Here is a 16083-nt window from a genome sequence, read left to right on the forward strand (position 1 = left end):
AGGTGGCAAAAACCCAAGAACCACCAGCACTTCCCAATTCATCCCAACATTTGCAGAATAATGACTTGTAATCCTACATTCCTTCCACCCATTATCTTCAGGGTTCAAGGCTCTTTGCTGTCAATCTAATTCAGTAAAAACTTAACTTTAGAACCTATTGGAAGAGTATTTGCACTTCAAGCGCTTTGCTAAAAGGCAGCCCATTGGTGTTAGCAGCAATACAGGCGCTTTAGCAGAAAGAATTCCAATTTCAAGCATGGTGACAAGGTAAAGAGGTGAAACACTCAAGGCATAGCTGGGAAAGGGTTGAGAAACAGTATGTTGATGTAGAATGGCATGGCTTACAAAGCAAAATTAAATAACCTTCCCAGGGCAATGAGATTGCTAGCAATATATGCATGCATTTTAAGAAGCAACTGACTCACAAAACTGGCAGAAATTACACTTGGTTAGGAGCCCAATTCAATGGCATTTAAACCAACCCATGGAAAGGAAAATAAGCAAGCCTGCAAATTCCCCCCTCGATCAATATTATAGGGCAGGGGTGGGGAACACGTGGCCTTCTAGATGATGCTAGATCAATTTCCATCAGCGCAAACCAGCATGGCCAGTGGCCCAGGATGATGGGAGTTGTAGTCCAATAACATCTGGAAGGCCACAGTTCCCCATCGCTGTTACAGGCGATGTGTGGCCGTTCATTTCAATAGGCTCTCCATTGGAATCAGGGCAGGAGAAGCTGTATGAGGTTCTTCATGTGAACATTCCAGGACAGAGTAAAGAGGGAACCACTGATAAATGATAGGGGACACAGTTCAGTTTCCAGAATTAAAAAAACCACACCTGTTTAACAGTTCCTAAAGTTCAAGTAGGGTTGCTATGTTTTAAAGAGCTGAGGAGATACTAGGTGCATTATCTTAGAGAGCAGATATTCCATACTGCAGAATGGACCTCATTGGAGAACTGGATGGTCTTTATCTGGTCATGATTAGTTCAGACCTTTCCCCCAAAGCCATTTAAAACTTACTGTATCTTGAAGTCACAGCCGACCAAGGCAAAGAGCAGATAGCTCCACAGACTGAACATCCTGCCAACGCTGGTCATCAGCTAACACAATAAAGCAATTATAGTCAACAACAAAATTTATACTAGCTGCTGTTCCTGTGCTCTCCAGTTCAATCAAGGTATGCCTGACACTAGAGAACTATTTAGATAAAAAAAAAATCTTCAAACATTGACAATATGGAGGAATGAGACCATGCCCATAAATCTTGATGTGCATGTTGGCGTGCCCTACTGGCATCCTCATGTAAAGCATTAGACTGAAAGGGTTCTAGGCATGTACTGCTTTAGATGTGTAATGCTCTTAATAAATGTTTTATGATGAATCAGAGTTCCCACTCATGAGAAAGAGTTGTATGTATACGAGGTCTTTCAGATTTATGCTGTATACATGCGCACTGCAAGGTGTGGCCATTAATTGTATCAGTATTCAGTTTAGCAGCGTTTTTTTTTTTGCCTGAACAGCCCTCAGGCGACTAGCATATGACATAACAATACTAATTACACATGGGGTATCTGTATTGTAACCTACTCACACTTTTCTGCTCTTTATCACTGGTCTACTTCACACAAGAGCCACCATGTAAAGGTTACTTGAAATTACATTGTAACCGCTCCATGTGCTGGGTTCTTCATTCAATGGCTTACCATATACTTTGGTATAAGCAGCCACAAACCAAAAACATTTTATTAGCAGCATGGTGACAAACTTATGTGGCAGTAGTCAGTGCATAAACTCAGCTCACCACATGGAGTAGCAAATCAAATCAAATCAAATTTTATTGTGTGGTCATGGACCCGCTATCACATGGAGTAGCCACTATGTGGGCAAAATTTCAACACATTCTCAATTTATTCTTGTATGTGAAGTGAGACCCAATTGTAGCTCAGTGATCTCTCCAAGGCAATGACATCAAAAACAGTACACTTAATTCTCAGAGAACTCACTTGAAGCCAAGTACCAAAGTAGAGCAAAACTGCTGTCCAAGTAACGTTTGGTCAGATTGTTACAAAACATTTGTGTCCCTGAATTCCCCAGCATAGTTTCTACCAACTTGCAATTGCCAATTCCTGACTGAACAACATTGCCAGGATCTTTTAATTATCACATGGCAATGAGGAGTTCATTAGGTACATTTTCTCCCATCGCACAATGCAGGCCTGCTGAATGCCTTCCTGTAATGAAGCTATTAAAACTTCAAAAGCTCCCCCTAGTGTTAGGCTGTGGCAAATGTTGGTGAGGCATGGGGGAGAGGTCAGGGAAGAAGTAAAAGCATGCCACTTTTGCATTCATCTGAAAGGGTCAGACACTAATCTATGAACTGTATCCAGAAAAAATGGGTATCTAAGGATGAAGGGGTATTTAAAAAGGAAACTTGAGTAGAAGAAAGGGGACATTAATGAATAACGCCAACCAATTAAGAATCCCTAACCATTTTCACATGTCACAGTTAGCTATGGCTTACCATGAATAAGCAGCTTCTTAATGCATGCTCCTGAATCATTCCCATTTGCTTCCACCTTCCCTGGTGCCTGGAGCAGCAAACCTTGAGCCTTGGCTTTCTATTGTGGTTTGTTTTCTCTCCAAGTGCTGGTTTGCATGTCACAGTCAAGGCTTGTTGTTGCTCCCTGGACTGGGAAGGGTGCAGCAAAATGGGAGCAATTCAGCAGCAATCTCTAGCACACTGCTTGTTCATGGTAAGCCATGGTGTATGGCTTACTGTGAAAAGCAAACAGGGCCATTTGTGGAAAGAGAGTTTTGCATGCTTATGTTACACAGCCCTTCAATTTTGCACCACCAATTCCTTTCAATTATCTTGGAGATTATCTCTGGGATTTGTTCCTTTAGGAAAGCCATACAAATTCATCTAGGAAATTAATTGTACATGACCGCAGAAGTTATTTTACTACTTCAGTCTTCATTTGCTCAGTCCCAAGCTCCAACCACCCTTTTTTTAAATTAGTGTTTACACTTGCTAATGGCGGCTACATAGCCAGAGGGAACAGTGATTTTGTGCAAACCCTGAGTACTCATGAGGTACCAAGCTTAGAAAGTGAAAATACGAGAGTGCTACCTCCCTTGCCCAAAAGGTTCATATACTCTGGACCACTAAAACCACTGTCTTATTCGGAGACGGAACAATTTTCAAGAACTAACTCTTCACTAAGGCAAGGTAACACACTGTATTTAAAAAAGGTGTATGGTCTCCAATTCATACCAAAGAGATCAAAGTTAATTCAAAGATATTTCCAAAGCTGGCAAAAGCAAAGGAATGCTGTGCCCCAAATTGTATGCTGCTGCTGCTGCTGCAAGGTAGTATCCAAACAGGAAAGGCACTAAGAAATGAAAATCACACATTTCCTCCCAAATGTACTTTTAAACGCTGGTAAAACATTTGCTCTAATGTATAACATGGGAAGCACCAAGGGCACTGAGGAACCAATTTCCATAATGTTGTACTAAATAAGAGGCATATTTAAATTGAGAGCATCTTCCCATACCTTGGCATGGGCTGGTGACGTTCTTTAATCCACATTAAAGTATTTGTTTTGTACTACAAAACATTCAGGGAGGTACGTTACCCTCCAAACCCTATGTCATGGGTGGGGAACATGTGGCCCTCCAGATGTTATTGGGCTAGAACTCCCATTATCCCTCAGCAGTAATCATGCTCACTGAGGCTGATGGGAGTTCCTCCCCCCAACAGCTTGAAGGCCATAGGCTCCCACCCCTAGCGCAGGCTATAGACAATTGTCTTTACCATGCAAACTTTGTATGGTTTTTCCTAGGCCACGTTCATAACAACAACATTAATTTAAGATAAGCACAGAATAGTTTTGAGAAAACTAGAAAAGCCACTGATAAGCCAGGAGAATTAATTTCGGGCAGCATCACCATGTTTGTACAATTCAACATATGAGGAACAAAACATTTTGCAAGACATAGAGCTGCGGCTTGAAATACATGAACTAGAGCAACTGAGAATCCCATTCTTGATCAAGAACATTCTCTATATGCAGGTAATAATGCAGACAGCATTTCATTACAAAATTCACGTTTACCTCTGTTACACTCCTTTGGAAGGAAACATAACATTTTGCAGGCTCTTCATCTCGTGGCCTGCCTGCCCTTCCTAAACACTTTCTGAAAGCTGTCTGCAAAGGGAGAGATGAATAAAACAATGGGACCAAATAGTTTAAAGAAAAAACCACTTAAAAATGTATGCTATTAAATGAAAAGGCCCAGGTTTTCCATTTGCATTGAATGTCATGACTGGAAATGAAATAACTTTCACAGAGGCTTTTCTTAAAGTGCTCATATGCTTCATGAGAACTGGGGGGGGGGGAAGTCAACTAATTTCCTCCTTACCATCCCTTCTTTCATGAGCATCCATGAAACAAAGATAGGAACTATTCATCTTACACAGATTAAATTGCTAAATAAGAACCACTGCTCTAAACATAATGAAATAAACTTCACTGTAGGCTTATCTGAGGGGGTGAAGGGGTGAGTGAGGGGGAGGACATCATTTTGCATAAGGAGAACTGGAGAATTCACATTAAGTTCATCTCAGCATGCACAAAACTGCATCTCCAGCTGGGTCAAAGAACAGGAGGAATCTTTACCAGCCAGGATTCTGGCAAAGCATAAAGAATTAGGGGTGGGGCAGAAGGAGAGAAGAAAAATCAGGTCTCGGGATGTACTGTAGGTAACAGAGCCTGAAAGTCAGCCCAAAGACTGTTCTGCAGAACAGGCCCCTCTAGCAACAGACTGATAGTGATTTTCACAGTCATAAGCACTCAGAACAGACAAAAGGCAACCCAGAGTCACAATGATGTCAAGACAGGTTGTTCAAATGCATAATTCAGAGGACTCCTCAAGGAACAGTCCCCCAAATTCTCCCGAAGTAAATTTCAGCCTCCTGAGGTATGGGAGCTGGGAATGTCCTAGAAGGCATTCTTGGTCCATTTTTCATGCCCAAACTGTACTATAGGGTTTATTAAAAATGGCAGGTTAAAAGGGTGGCTCCTAAAAGGGAAAACTTACAGAAGGATAGAAATGCTTTCTGGTACTCTTCTCCAGTATCTTTACTGAAACAGACTCCACATATACCATCAAATATACTGTAGGTTGATTTTATACTGAAAGGCTTTTGCCAAACCTGAAAGAGGTTAGCGAGCAACTACAGTGAAATGCATCTTACAGGAAGCAAGATTTTGGGAGGATTTACTTTGGCTGTCAGCATAGCAGCATTGTTACATAAAAGACTGAAAGTAATTCGTAGACTGACATCTCTTACAGTCTATCTTGCAATGTGCAAGGACCACATTGACTAGGAAACAAGTTGAGGTGTGCACTTAGCCCAGGGAGGTGGCAGGGATTACCATCATTACTCCTCCAGAACAAATAAAAGACTCTATAATTCTATGGGGGAAGTATTACCTCTGAAAAATCAAACACTCACCTTCATATGGCACACATCTCATGTTCTGACATTTCTGAATTTAAAATATGACCTTTCAAAAGGAAGTTTTGCATTTACAACCCCAAAACAGGGAGAATACCACATTTTCCCCAGTCTCCCAATTGATGTATGCCAGAGGTTCTTAAAGTTTCATTCATTCTTTGTTCTTTACAAAACAAATACATTCTAGTACCAGTTCGCCATTTCAACAAGGGGAAAACAGAACAATATGGGAAAAATGGGAGCACTGGGGCAAAGTCACAGGCAATACAAAAGAGCTAAACTGGGAAGGTCCTGCAACATTAAAAACTGCAAAATACTTCTTTGAAAACACAAAACATCCATGATCTTTTTTTTTGAAAAAATAAACCATGGCTTAAGGTTTAAACTTTTTTTGCATACATTTAGAAGAATCGTCAATACAGCTGGAAAAATAAACGTGATTCTGTTCCATTAGGAAGAATTTTGCCATTCACTCCAAAAGGGTGGCTCACCATTCCCAAGTTTTGCTTAGGTATTGGTTGCTTCCCTCTTCTGCATCCATTTTTCACTCTGAGCTCCTTGTTCTTCTTGTTTCTTCTTTCTGCTCTCAGGATCAGCATAAAGTCTTTGGTCTCAGAGCATGGATGCAGCAAAGCTTCATAAGCACATACTAATGGCGTTTGCAGTCAAGTAGAAGACAAGGGGAAAGGATGAGGACTGGTCCTGATGAATAGGGGGGCTAGGATGGAGGGCAGAGGAAGAAGAAAATGCTGTGTGTCAGCTCCTAGATGGTGCCTTCACTGTGCATACTGTGGTTGGACTTGTTGTGAGTTACACAGTTCTGTTCATTCAGAAGATTTGCCGTCTCATCCGGCAAACCATCATGCAGTTCTGTAAGAGTCAGTTCTATTTTAGTGGTTTCACTGTCTGAGGACTGAGGTGTTTTATCCATCCGGGATGCCATTAGGGCATTTTGGTACTGCTGCCTTGAGATCTATGCAGAACACATGAAAGGATAAAAAAAGAGAAGTGTGTTATTATTTGTTGCTGCTGGTTTTAAGAGAACATGTTCACTAATAGGAAATAAAACCCTTGCAGTTTAAGAATGTACCTACAGCCAACAGGTATTTCTATCAAACGTTAAAAAGCAGGGGAATTGGGCAGCTACAGGGGAGCTACAACCAGGGGAGCAGGAGACCTGACCTCTTCTCTGAGATATTGTACTGCCCTACAAATTTGTAAAAATGCAAACACGATTTGGGTTGGTCTTTCACAGTCCAATCCACTTCCTGTGTAGCTTGGAAGAATTTGGTAACGTGCCTCTGAACATATGGAGAATGATGGTAACGCCTGCAATCAGGAATGCATCTCCAAAGATGGATTGTGGCCCTCTCACAAAAATGTTCAAAAATACATATTTATTTAATTTGTTACTTTTGCAACAAAACCTCAAAGTGACTAAAAAATAATGTGAGAGTTGGGGGACAACATTAGATGGCTTCCATTTTATAACAAAAGCTGCATTCTATAAATAGTATTTTACTCAGGGAACATCATCATACCTGCTGTATATCTGAATCCATGGTTCAGTGAGCCACATTATAGTGAGGTTCTTTTGAGTGGTGGCAACACCTGCCATCAGGACTACATCTCCAAAGATGGAGAATTACATTTTTTGTATATTTGTTGGTGCTCTTTTTACTTTGCTTCTTTCCTGTGTTACTACTGTTTCTACAGATAATCTAACCTAGAAAATTATACTTCTCTCATTATTCATCCTAGAAATCTGTGTCAAATTTATTTTTATTAATTTCAAAGCCTTGTTATTGGGTCAATGTCACATGATGGTGAAGACAGCCTTTTGTGTTTCAAACTGGAGGTTATTCTCTATTTCTATTTTGGGTGCATTAACAGTTGAATCTGAAACTGCAGTTTGATGTAAAATCAGACTGATTACAATATGTTGCTACTTAAGGAATGACTCCAGCTGTTGGAAAAACAAACTTGGCCTGCCCAAGATGTATGTTTTCAGCTTACACCACTCCACTCAAGAAAGGGTGGGCATGGTCAATTAAAAACATAGAATACACTTAGAAATTTGATAGAATATATTTCACCTCCCACTGTTTTGTGCAAACTGAGACACTCCTCATGTCCACTGGAGACTATTCTGCAGAATAGTCAGTGCCTTTATTCCACAATTGTTTTTGGAGTTTTTTTTACTGTAAATTATGCAAAGGGTTGCTGTACTTCACATATTCACAGAAACAGAAGCAAAAGAAATAATGTAACACAGGAATGACAATATTCCCTGAGTAAAATACTGATTACAGAATGCAGTTTTCATTATAACATGGAAGCCCTCTAATGTGGGTGCTTCCTTTGTCCCCCAACTCCCATATTATTTTTCAGTCACTTTGAGGTTTTGTTGCAAAAAATGACAAATAAATTAAATAAATATGTATCTTTGAACATTTTTGTGAGACGGCCACAATCCATAAATACTAGATATTGAGATGAATGCAAAACTTCCCTTTTACTTGAGGGACAGGAACAAGCTAAGGGACACAATATCCAAGCCTTGAGTTTGTGTATTCAAAAGAGCTTTAAGTTGTATTCTGGAAGCTGCTTCCCATCCACCCAATTGTAAGTAGGCATTCATTCTGTTAGCATGCTATGGAGAAATTAGAAGTGACCAGATGTACTTATTCCTTCATGTAATATTCCCCAAGCTATGCAGCACTACTTCTACCAGCCTTAATATGCTGAAGATTTGGGGGTGAAGGCAAAGTACTGACATTGCCTCTCAGAATATGACTGGGATCCATTTTCAGCTGCACTTAAGATGGGCGCCATTAGAACATATAGAAATAAAGGCTATCAGTTCACGTAAGATCTCAAATTCCTAGCTTTCCAGAGTCAATTAACAATGTACGGTGTTATTTAAAAGACATGAGTAAAGCATCAGAAGCCAAAAAAGTCAACTATTGCTGAACTTGTGGGTGGAACTACATATTAAGAGGCAAACACTGATTTTCCAATTCTGTGATTGCCTCATAATGCTAATAGAGGCAGGGAGCATCTGCAGGAGAGAACTAGCAGGTGGGTGGAGAATCAAGAAGAAGGGTTAAGCATTCCCTGCCTGCTGATCCTTCACGGCCCCCACACTTCATGCAAAAAAGATCCTCCCTAGAAGAGGTGGAATAAAATGTTACCCAACAATGGGGAAAAAATTAAGAGTTCCAACAATCCAAAACAGCTTCTTCCAAATTCTAGATACAAGTAGAATCGGGACCAGCTGACAACCATAGTCTATAGGCAGCCTACCTATTCAGACTATATCTTGCAGGTGGAAGACAGCTACCCATTTCCCCTTTTCATACCTTGACATATTGAATGTCTGAGATTGCTCTCACTGAGTAGTCTGGAACATACACTTGAACAAATGAGTTCAACTGGTTGTTGCTATTTCCTATTGTTGGTGTCACTGCATCAATGCGATCCCCTCTATTAAGAGAGTCTGAATGATTCAAGCCACAAGGATGAGGTGGTGACTTATTTTCAGCTGGAAAAACGGAGAGAAATACATGCTTTAGAAAAAGGAGAAATGTCAAAACACAACTAAATCTCAGAGATCCACATCAGTTAACTGAATGGCCTGGAATGTTGCTTGACTATATACTCTAACATGCAGATCTAGGTCCTTTGGTTAAATTTTACAGAAAAGGCTTCTTGCTAGAGCTATAATTCTGCAACATAGAACTTCAAACCAACAAATGAAGATAAGAAGCCTCAGAGGTGGGAGTTTAGTAGTGAGATCTAATTTCATACCTAATAGTAATAGTAATAGTAATATTACAGATAACTTCATTGTTACTTAGAATACTTCACATTCTTTATATATAAAACCTATGTAGTACATGGGAGCCCTTTTTACAGTACCTATAATGATTTACTGGTAAGAATCAAAGAGTTTATGCAATTTGACCAAAGACTAAGAACAAGTCAACTGTTGTATTCAACTAAGTTCTACTCAGAGTAGACCTATTGAAATCAATGAACCTAAGTTAGTCATGTCTGATAACTTTAATGGGTCTGCTCTGAGTAGGACTACTACTTAACACCACCCATTGTAAAAGGATTAAATTAAAATCTGGTCTGAGTTTCCAGATTAAAAATTAATATTCACTAATAATAAACAGCTTTCATTTCAACTGAGTTGTCATAATCAGTTGCAAACTAATAGCATACTATCAAAGACCCATAGCACAATATATTTAATACCATTTTCAGTCATTTGTCTGTATCTAGTTATGGTCACCCCCTTATATATCCCATCTTACGTTTTGAAAATAAATGAAGGAAAATGGTTAGTCAATAGGCCCAGTTCCACATATCTGAAAATGGGGACAGATAGATTTGAACCTTTGTAGGCTTCCGACTCTTCTGCATCGTTCAAATATCTTAAGTATTTGAATACTCCCACATTACAACAAAGCTCACCTGTGGAAATTTTTAACTCTTTCCCTAAACACATTTTTCTTTAACAAAATGAGATAAAAAGGGTAACACTGAATGGTATATACAAACCTGTATATTCACACAAAGATGATTTCAAGGTACCATTGTGCAATATTGTGCACAGGAAGCAAACAAGGTGAGTAGGTGATGGTGGAGTGCTATTCCAGGAAATATTGTTACACGCTCACACCAAGCACAGTATGAAAGAGTCCGACTGAGCTGGTCATGCAGCAATACTGCTTTATTTAAGAACGAGGAATCTGAGTAAATCACAGCCATCTGCTATTTACAGAACCAATTTCCAGAAGGGCCCATGTTAAATCTGCTTCAGCAAATTCAGTCTCTTTTTCTTGTGGCACCTAAAGACTAATGGCTACAGCTACACAGTATTGTGACGTAAGCTCTTTCAGCAGATGTACAAAGAATATATATATGAGTAAAAAACAAATACTGGGGCCAAATAGCCATGAAATACAAGATCCTGTGACAATTTTATGTAATGCTTAAAGATATACAGGTTAAGCAGAGTCAACATTCACAACAGTGTTAACAGATAACAGAGCCCCTTAATCTAAAATGCCTACTCACAAGCAATAACCAATGAGCCCAGTATTAACAGCAGTCATACGATCAGGGGCACCTAAAGTCACAGTACTTCAATAAAGGACCTTCTAAGGGAGGCTCCAGGCTTGACATTGCTGAACTGGTTAGGCCTCAGTTAAGGGTTTCCAATCCTACTAGCACAGTAACATAGGAAGATTGTGTTATTGCCTACTCGTCCTGTGTTTGAGCATCACTATGCCTATCTTCTATATATAAAGACTTTTATTTATTTCACACATGTTTATACCAGCCTTCATCTTTAAGGATTCTAGGGTGGTATGAATTGTCAAAGATGCCTGCATTAATGGCCATTTGATCCCAGTGATGTGTGTGTGTGTATGCACCAACTAACCATACCACTTTATGCATCTGATGAAGTAGACTCTAGTCTACTTCATCTGAAAGTTTATGCCTCAATGTGTTAGTCTTTACCCGATATAACACTGTTCTTCAACCTTAGATCCCCAGACGTTGTTGGACTGTAACTCCCATCAACCCCAGCCAGCTTAGGCAATGGCTAAGGTTGATAGGAGTTGTAGTCCTACAACATCTGCAGGCCCAAAGTTGAAGAACTGTGCTCTATAAGGTACTATAAGACTCTTTGTTATCCTTAATAGAGAATTTGATAAATGGCAGATTTGTGGAACCTGTCCAAACAAATTAGGTGGACATCATGTTTGTAAGAAAAAAGGTTTTCTATACTGTCAGAGGTCCCATGACTGCACAGAGTCCATGAAGAACCACATACTTCTACATAACAAGTTCAGGTCGTAGGACAGTGGGAGGAAGCCCTCGCCCACAAGCCAATTTAGGCACAACAGGGGTCCTAATTTGGTCTGTGAGGCCATTCTCCCCAAATTATGCCCCATGTTGTATGTGGTAGGTGTGGGGCAGAAAAAGATACAGTTACAAAGGAACTATTGGGAGCCTTAAAGTGCACTCTCAATTGTTTCTTGATAAGTGGGCCTGCATTTGGCATCTTCTAAATTTCATAGAATCATAGAGTTGGAAGGGGCCTGTAAGGCCATCAAGTCCAACCCCCTGCTCAGTGCAGGGATCCGAATTAAAGCATCCCCAACAGGTGGCTGTCCAGCTGCCTCTTTAATGCCTTCAGTGTTGGAGAGCTTACCACATCCCTAGGCAATTGGTTCTATTGTCGTATTGCTCTAACAGGAAGTTTTTCCTGATGTTCAGTTGAAATCTGGCTTCCCGCAACTTGAGCCCATTATTCTGTGTCCTGCACGCTGAGATAATTGAGAAGAGATCCCGGCCCTCCTCTGTATGGCAACCTTTCAAGTACTTGAAGAGTGATATCATATCTCCCCTCAATCTTCTCTTCTCAAGGCTAAACATGCCCAGTTCTTTCAGTCTCTCCTCATAGGGCTTTGTTTCCCGTCCCCTGATCATCCTCACTGCCCTTCTCTGAACCCATTTTAGTTTGTCTACATCTTTCTTAAAGTGCGATGTCCAGAACTGAATGCAGTATTCAAGATGAGGCCTAACCAGTGCCAAATAGAGGGGAACTAATACTTCATGTGATTTGGAAACTATACTTCTATTAATGCAGCCTAAAATAGCATTTGCCTTTTTTGCAGCCACATCGCACTATTGGCTCATGTTCAGCTCATGATCAACAACTATCCCAAGATCTTCTCACATGTAGTAATGCTAAGCCACGTATCCTCCATGTTATAACTGTGCATTTGGTTTCTTTTACCTAGATATAGAACTTTGCACTTATTCCTGTTAAATTTCATTGTGCTGTTTTCAGCCCAATGCTTCAGTCTATGAAGATCCCTTTGAATTTGGTTTCTGTCTTCCAAGGTATTAGCTATCCCTCCCAATTTTGTATCATTTGCAAATTTGATAAGCATTCCCTTCACCTCCTCATCCAAGTCATTAATGAAAATGTTGAAGAGCACTGGGTCCAGGGCCAAGCCCTGAGGTACTCCACTCGTTACCTCCCCCCACTTTGAGAAGGAACCATTGATAAGCACGATTCTGGAGCCAACTGTGAATCCACCTGATAGTTGTTCCATCTAGCCCACATTTAGCTAGCTTGCTAATCAGAATATCATGGGGCACTTTGTGAAACGCTTTGCTGAAGTAAAGATATATTACGTCCACAGCATCCTCACAGTCTACCAGGGAGGTTACGCGACCAAAAAATGAGATAAGATTAGTCTGGCAGGATATGTTCTTCATAAATCCATGTTGGCTTCTAGTAATCACTGCATTGTTTTCTGTAGGAAAAAGTTATCTCCAACACAAGTCAGGAATTTCTTGGAGGGGCTGTATTTGGCAGAATTTGTCTCCCAACAGATATAGGGGTAATTCAAGTTCCCCCATTACTACTACTACATCATGCCTCCTTGAAACATTGGCAATTTGTTTTACAAAAGTTTCATCTTCGCCTTCTTCTTGATCGGGTGTTCAGTAGTAGACTTCAACCACCATATTCCTTTTATTCCTTGTCCCATTAATTTTAATCCAGATACTCTCAGTGGAGCTACCAAGGTCATCCTCCTGTATTTCTGTGAAGGGATATATATTTTTAACATATAGTGTGACTCCACCTCCCTTTCTATTCCTTCTGGTTTATTTTGAACAGTTTATATCCTTCAATCGCTGTATTCCAGTCATGGGAGTCATCCCACCAAGTTTCAGTTATACCTATCAAGTTGTATTTACTCTCCTGTATTAAGAGTTCAAGTTTGTCCAGTTTGTTTCCCATACACTGGGCATTAGTATACAGACATCGAAGACCATGTGATTTACGGCCTGGCTTCTTTCCTACATTTTTATGAAGACTATTATTGGGCCCCATTAGAGCCATTCTCTCAGTTCCTCTTACTGTGCACAAGCCTTTGTTAGTCATTACTGCCAAGTTTACGTCTCCCTACCCCATAGAATTCAGTTTAAAACTCTCCTGATGAATTTCTCCATGCTGTGGCCAAACATATTCTTCCCAGTCGTTGTGAGGTGCAACCCATCACTTACCAGCAGTCCATCTTCCAGGAAGCGTATCAAATACAATACCCACTGGGATTGGTTCCACTTGGGAGGTCCCAATCAAAGCTTTCTAGTGCAGCTTACCCTGATGAATGTAGAACCGAATCAAGTTCCATACCCCTGCTGTATGGAAAAGGTGTGTGTATAGGATTTCAATGAATTCTGGGACAAAGCAGGGTGCCTTGGAGGAATTTTTGACTTGTCAAAGGCAGTGGGATCTAAACGAGGCAGCCCAAGTGGTGCCTCAGTGTTCCAAACACTGAAAAATGCCATAGGTAAGCATCTGCTGAAAGCAAAACTCATGTCTGTAAGTTTACCATAATGCCACTTACATGTGAGTACGCTCCATTAAACACAAAGGCATTTTCTCCCAGGCATTTTATCATGTGTTTTATACTGTTTAAATTTTTTAATTGTGTTTTCAATTGTTTTTATAAGATCTGTTTTAAATTGTATTTGTTTTAATGTTTTTAGTTACTGTAAACCGCCCAGAGAGCTTTGGCTATGGGGCGGTATACAAGTATAATAAAATAAATAAATAAATAAAATAAAGAGACTTAATTCTGGACATGTATACCATTGTACTGTAAGTTAACTATACAGTGAACTCTTAATGAGTGCCTGGACATCAGCTCCTGCACAGCAGGAGACATGCCTAAGCCTCTTTGAAAATCTTCACATTTTGCATTTGGGAAGGGGATTATTTAACATCCACAGACACGTACTGTATAAGTAGTATTTGCAGGAAATAATTTCTAGGGAGTACCTGAGCTCCGATGAACCCACCACAAGATTCATCTTGGTTGTTAGGCAAGAAGGAAAGGCACACCACAGAGATTTCAAGGTCTGCTTAAAATTAAGGCAGAAACAGAAAGCGTGCTTTAAAGGAGATCTGTACACCGAAGCTCTTTAGAATCTCAGGGATTCTTATTGTCTGGTGTCCAAACAAGTTACTTATCAGAGCTCTGACTTCACTCGTTGGATAAAAACACTTGACAGGTGGCAGCAGCCAGGCTGGTGCATTTCAGAGAAATTACTTAGAGGAGTAGTTGCACATTTTGCTTCATAACTTTCATTCCAGGAGGGCTAGAGACTTGCATTTTTTTAAAAAAATGAAAGTTCAGAGTCAGGGGCACCTTAACAGGCAGCATGGCAGCTGCAGCTGCTGGGTTGGTGACCCCCAGCTTAATGTATTTTCACAGGTTTGTTGTAAGGGTAACAGGGAGCTGTACACAACCTTTTGAATACCTTGGGAGGCTAACAGAATAATATGAATAGCAAAATAATAAAATTAATAGTTTGCAAATGTGAACAATCCATTTTATTTTAAAGAAGAAAAAAATACCCAAACATCTGATAACACAGAAATCCAAAACTATAGGGGTGAGAGGGGGGAAAATAAAGCCACATTCTTTATTTTTGTTTAATTAAAGAATTGCAACCATTTCCCCTTTTTGATTTAATTGCTGGAAGCATGTGTGCATGAATTTCACATCCCCATCCCATAGTTACTTTCAGTTCAAAAAGTGCCTAATATTAATTTCAAGACAGCATGCAAAATAGAGGTATTGAGGTAGTAAGTCCCTGAATGACTGGAAGACAAATATGAAAATTTATAATGAGAATCTCCTTGTAGTTTGTAAAGTGAAAATTAGGAAGAAGGAGATGGGAAGTAATATGTGAAAAACAAGAAAAAAACATAAATTTTCCTCCTGCTCATTAATTACCAAGAGAAAATTGTCAATATTGCGGGGAGGGGGATCCCCCAGAGAAGAAACAAACGCAGAAGCTTTAACCCCACCATCGCAACAGAGCACATGGTTTTAAGAGACTCCTAACTGCAAATTATCTCAAGAGACAAAAACATCCAACAAATGCATAGCTCAAGGATTCCCTACATTAATTGTTATCCCTAGCAAACATTATTTAAACTTATCTTAAAAACCCAAGATGCCTCCATTTCCCTGTTGCTAACTCTAAGGATACATAGCAATGAGAATTTTACTTACAAATGTTACACAGTTTAAATCTGCTCTGCTGAAACTTGAACCCATTTATTTATTTATGCTTCTCTAAGTCCTGGTTACAGTTGTACTTCTCCCTCTTCTTCATGACGTTTTAGGTTTTGTGTAATTGCTATCATGTTCCTCTCAGTTTGTCTTCTTCAACGTGCCACATGCCTTATCACTGAAATCTTTCCTCCCTGTCACTTATTCAACTTATTTCTCGACAACACATCTATCTTCCACTAGAAGCATCACACAACTAGATTGTTCCCCATTCTAAACTAACACAGAAGCCTCCCCCCCTCAAATTTACCAGACCAGACAGTGGCAGGGAAAACCTTTGGGCAGAATGTCTCTAGAGGACTAACATTCTGGGGTAATAAAGATGGCAGTGGCTGCTGTAGCATCTATAGGCCCCAGCACTTGCTCCACCA

General features: G+C 40.0%; 2 protein-coding genes across 4 annotated transcripts in view; one reads left to right on the forward strand and one right to left on the reverse strand.

The window, feature by feature from the left end:
• NT5C2 (5'-nucleotidase, cytosolic II) overlaps positions 1-16083 on the forward strand; it is a 141655-nt gene that overhangs the window by 125001 nt on the left and 571 nt on the right. The gene's annotated exons all lie outside the window — the stretch shown is intronic.
• The window catches only part of CNNM2 (cyclin and CBS domain divalent metal cation transport mediator 2), a 193756-nt gene continuing 183337 nt past the window's right edge, over positions 5665-16083 (reverse strand). For 2 of the 3 annotated variants that reach the window (XM_061636121.1, XM_061636120.1), the window contains 2 exons: positions 8891-9072; positions 5665-6501 (listed from right to left, as the gene is read on the reverse strand). In XM_061636121.1, coding sequence (XP_061492105.1) covers positions 6292-6501; positions 8891-9072 — 392 coding nt within the window. In that variant the 3' untranslated portion in view covers positions 5665-6291. Of the gene's footprint in view, positions 6502-8890; positions 9073-16083 lie in introns of those variants that run through there. The other variant, XM_061636122.1, reaches the window with a different exon arrangement.

This window comes from Rhineura floridana, chromosome 7, assembly GCF_030035675.1.
Source record: "Rhineura floridana isolate rRhiFlo1 chromosome 7, rRhiFlo1.hap2, whole genome shotgun sequence".
Lineage (NCBI taxonomy): Eukaryota > Metazoa > Chordata > Lepidosauria > Squamata > Rhineuridae > Rhineura > Rhineura floridana.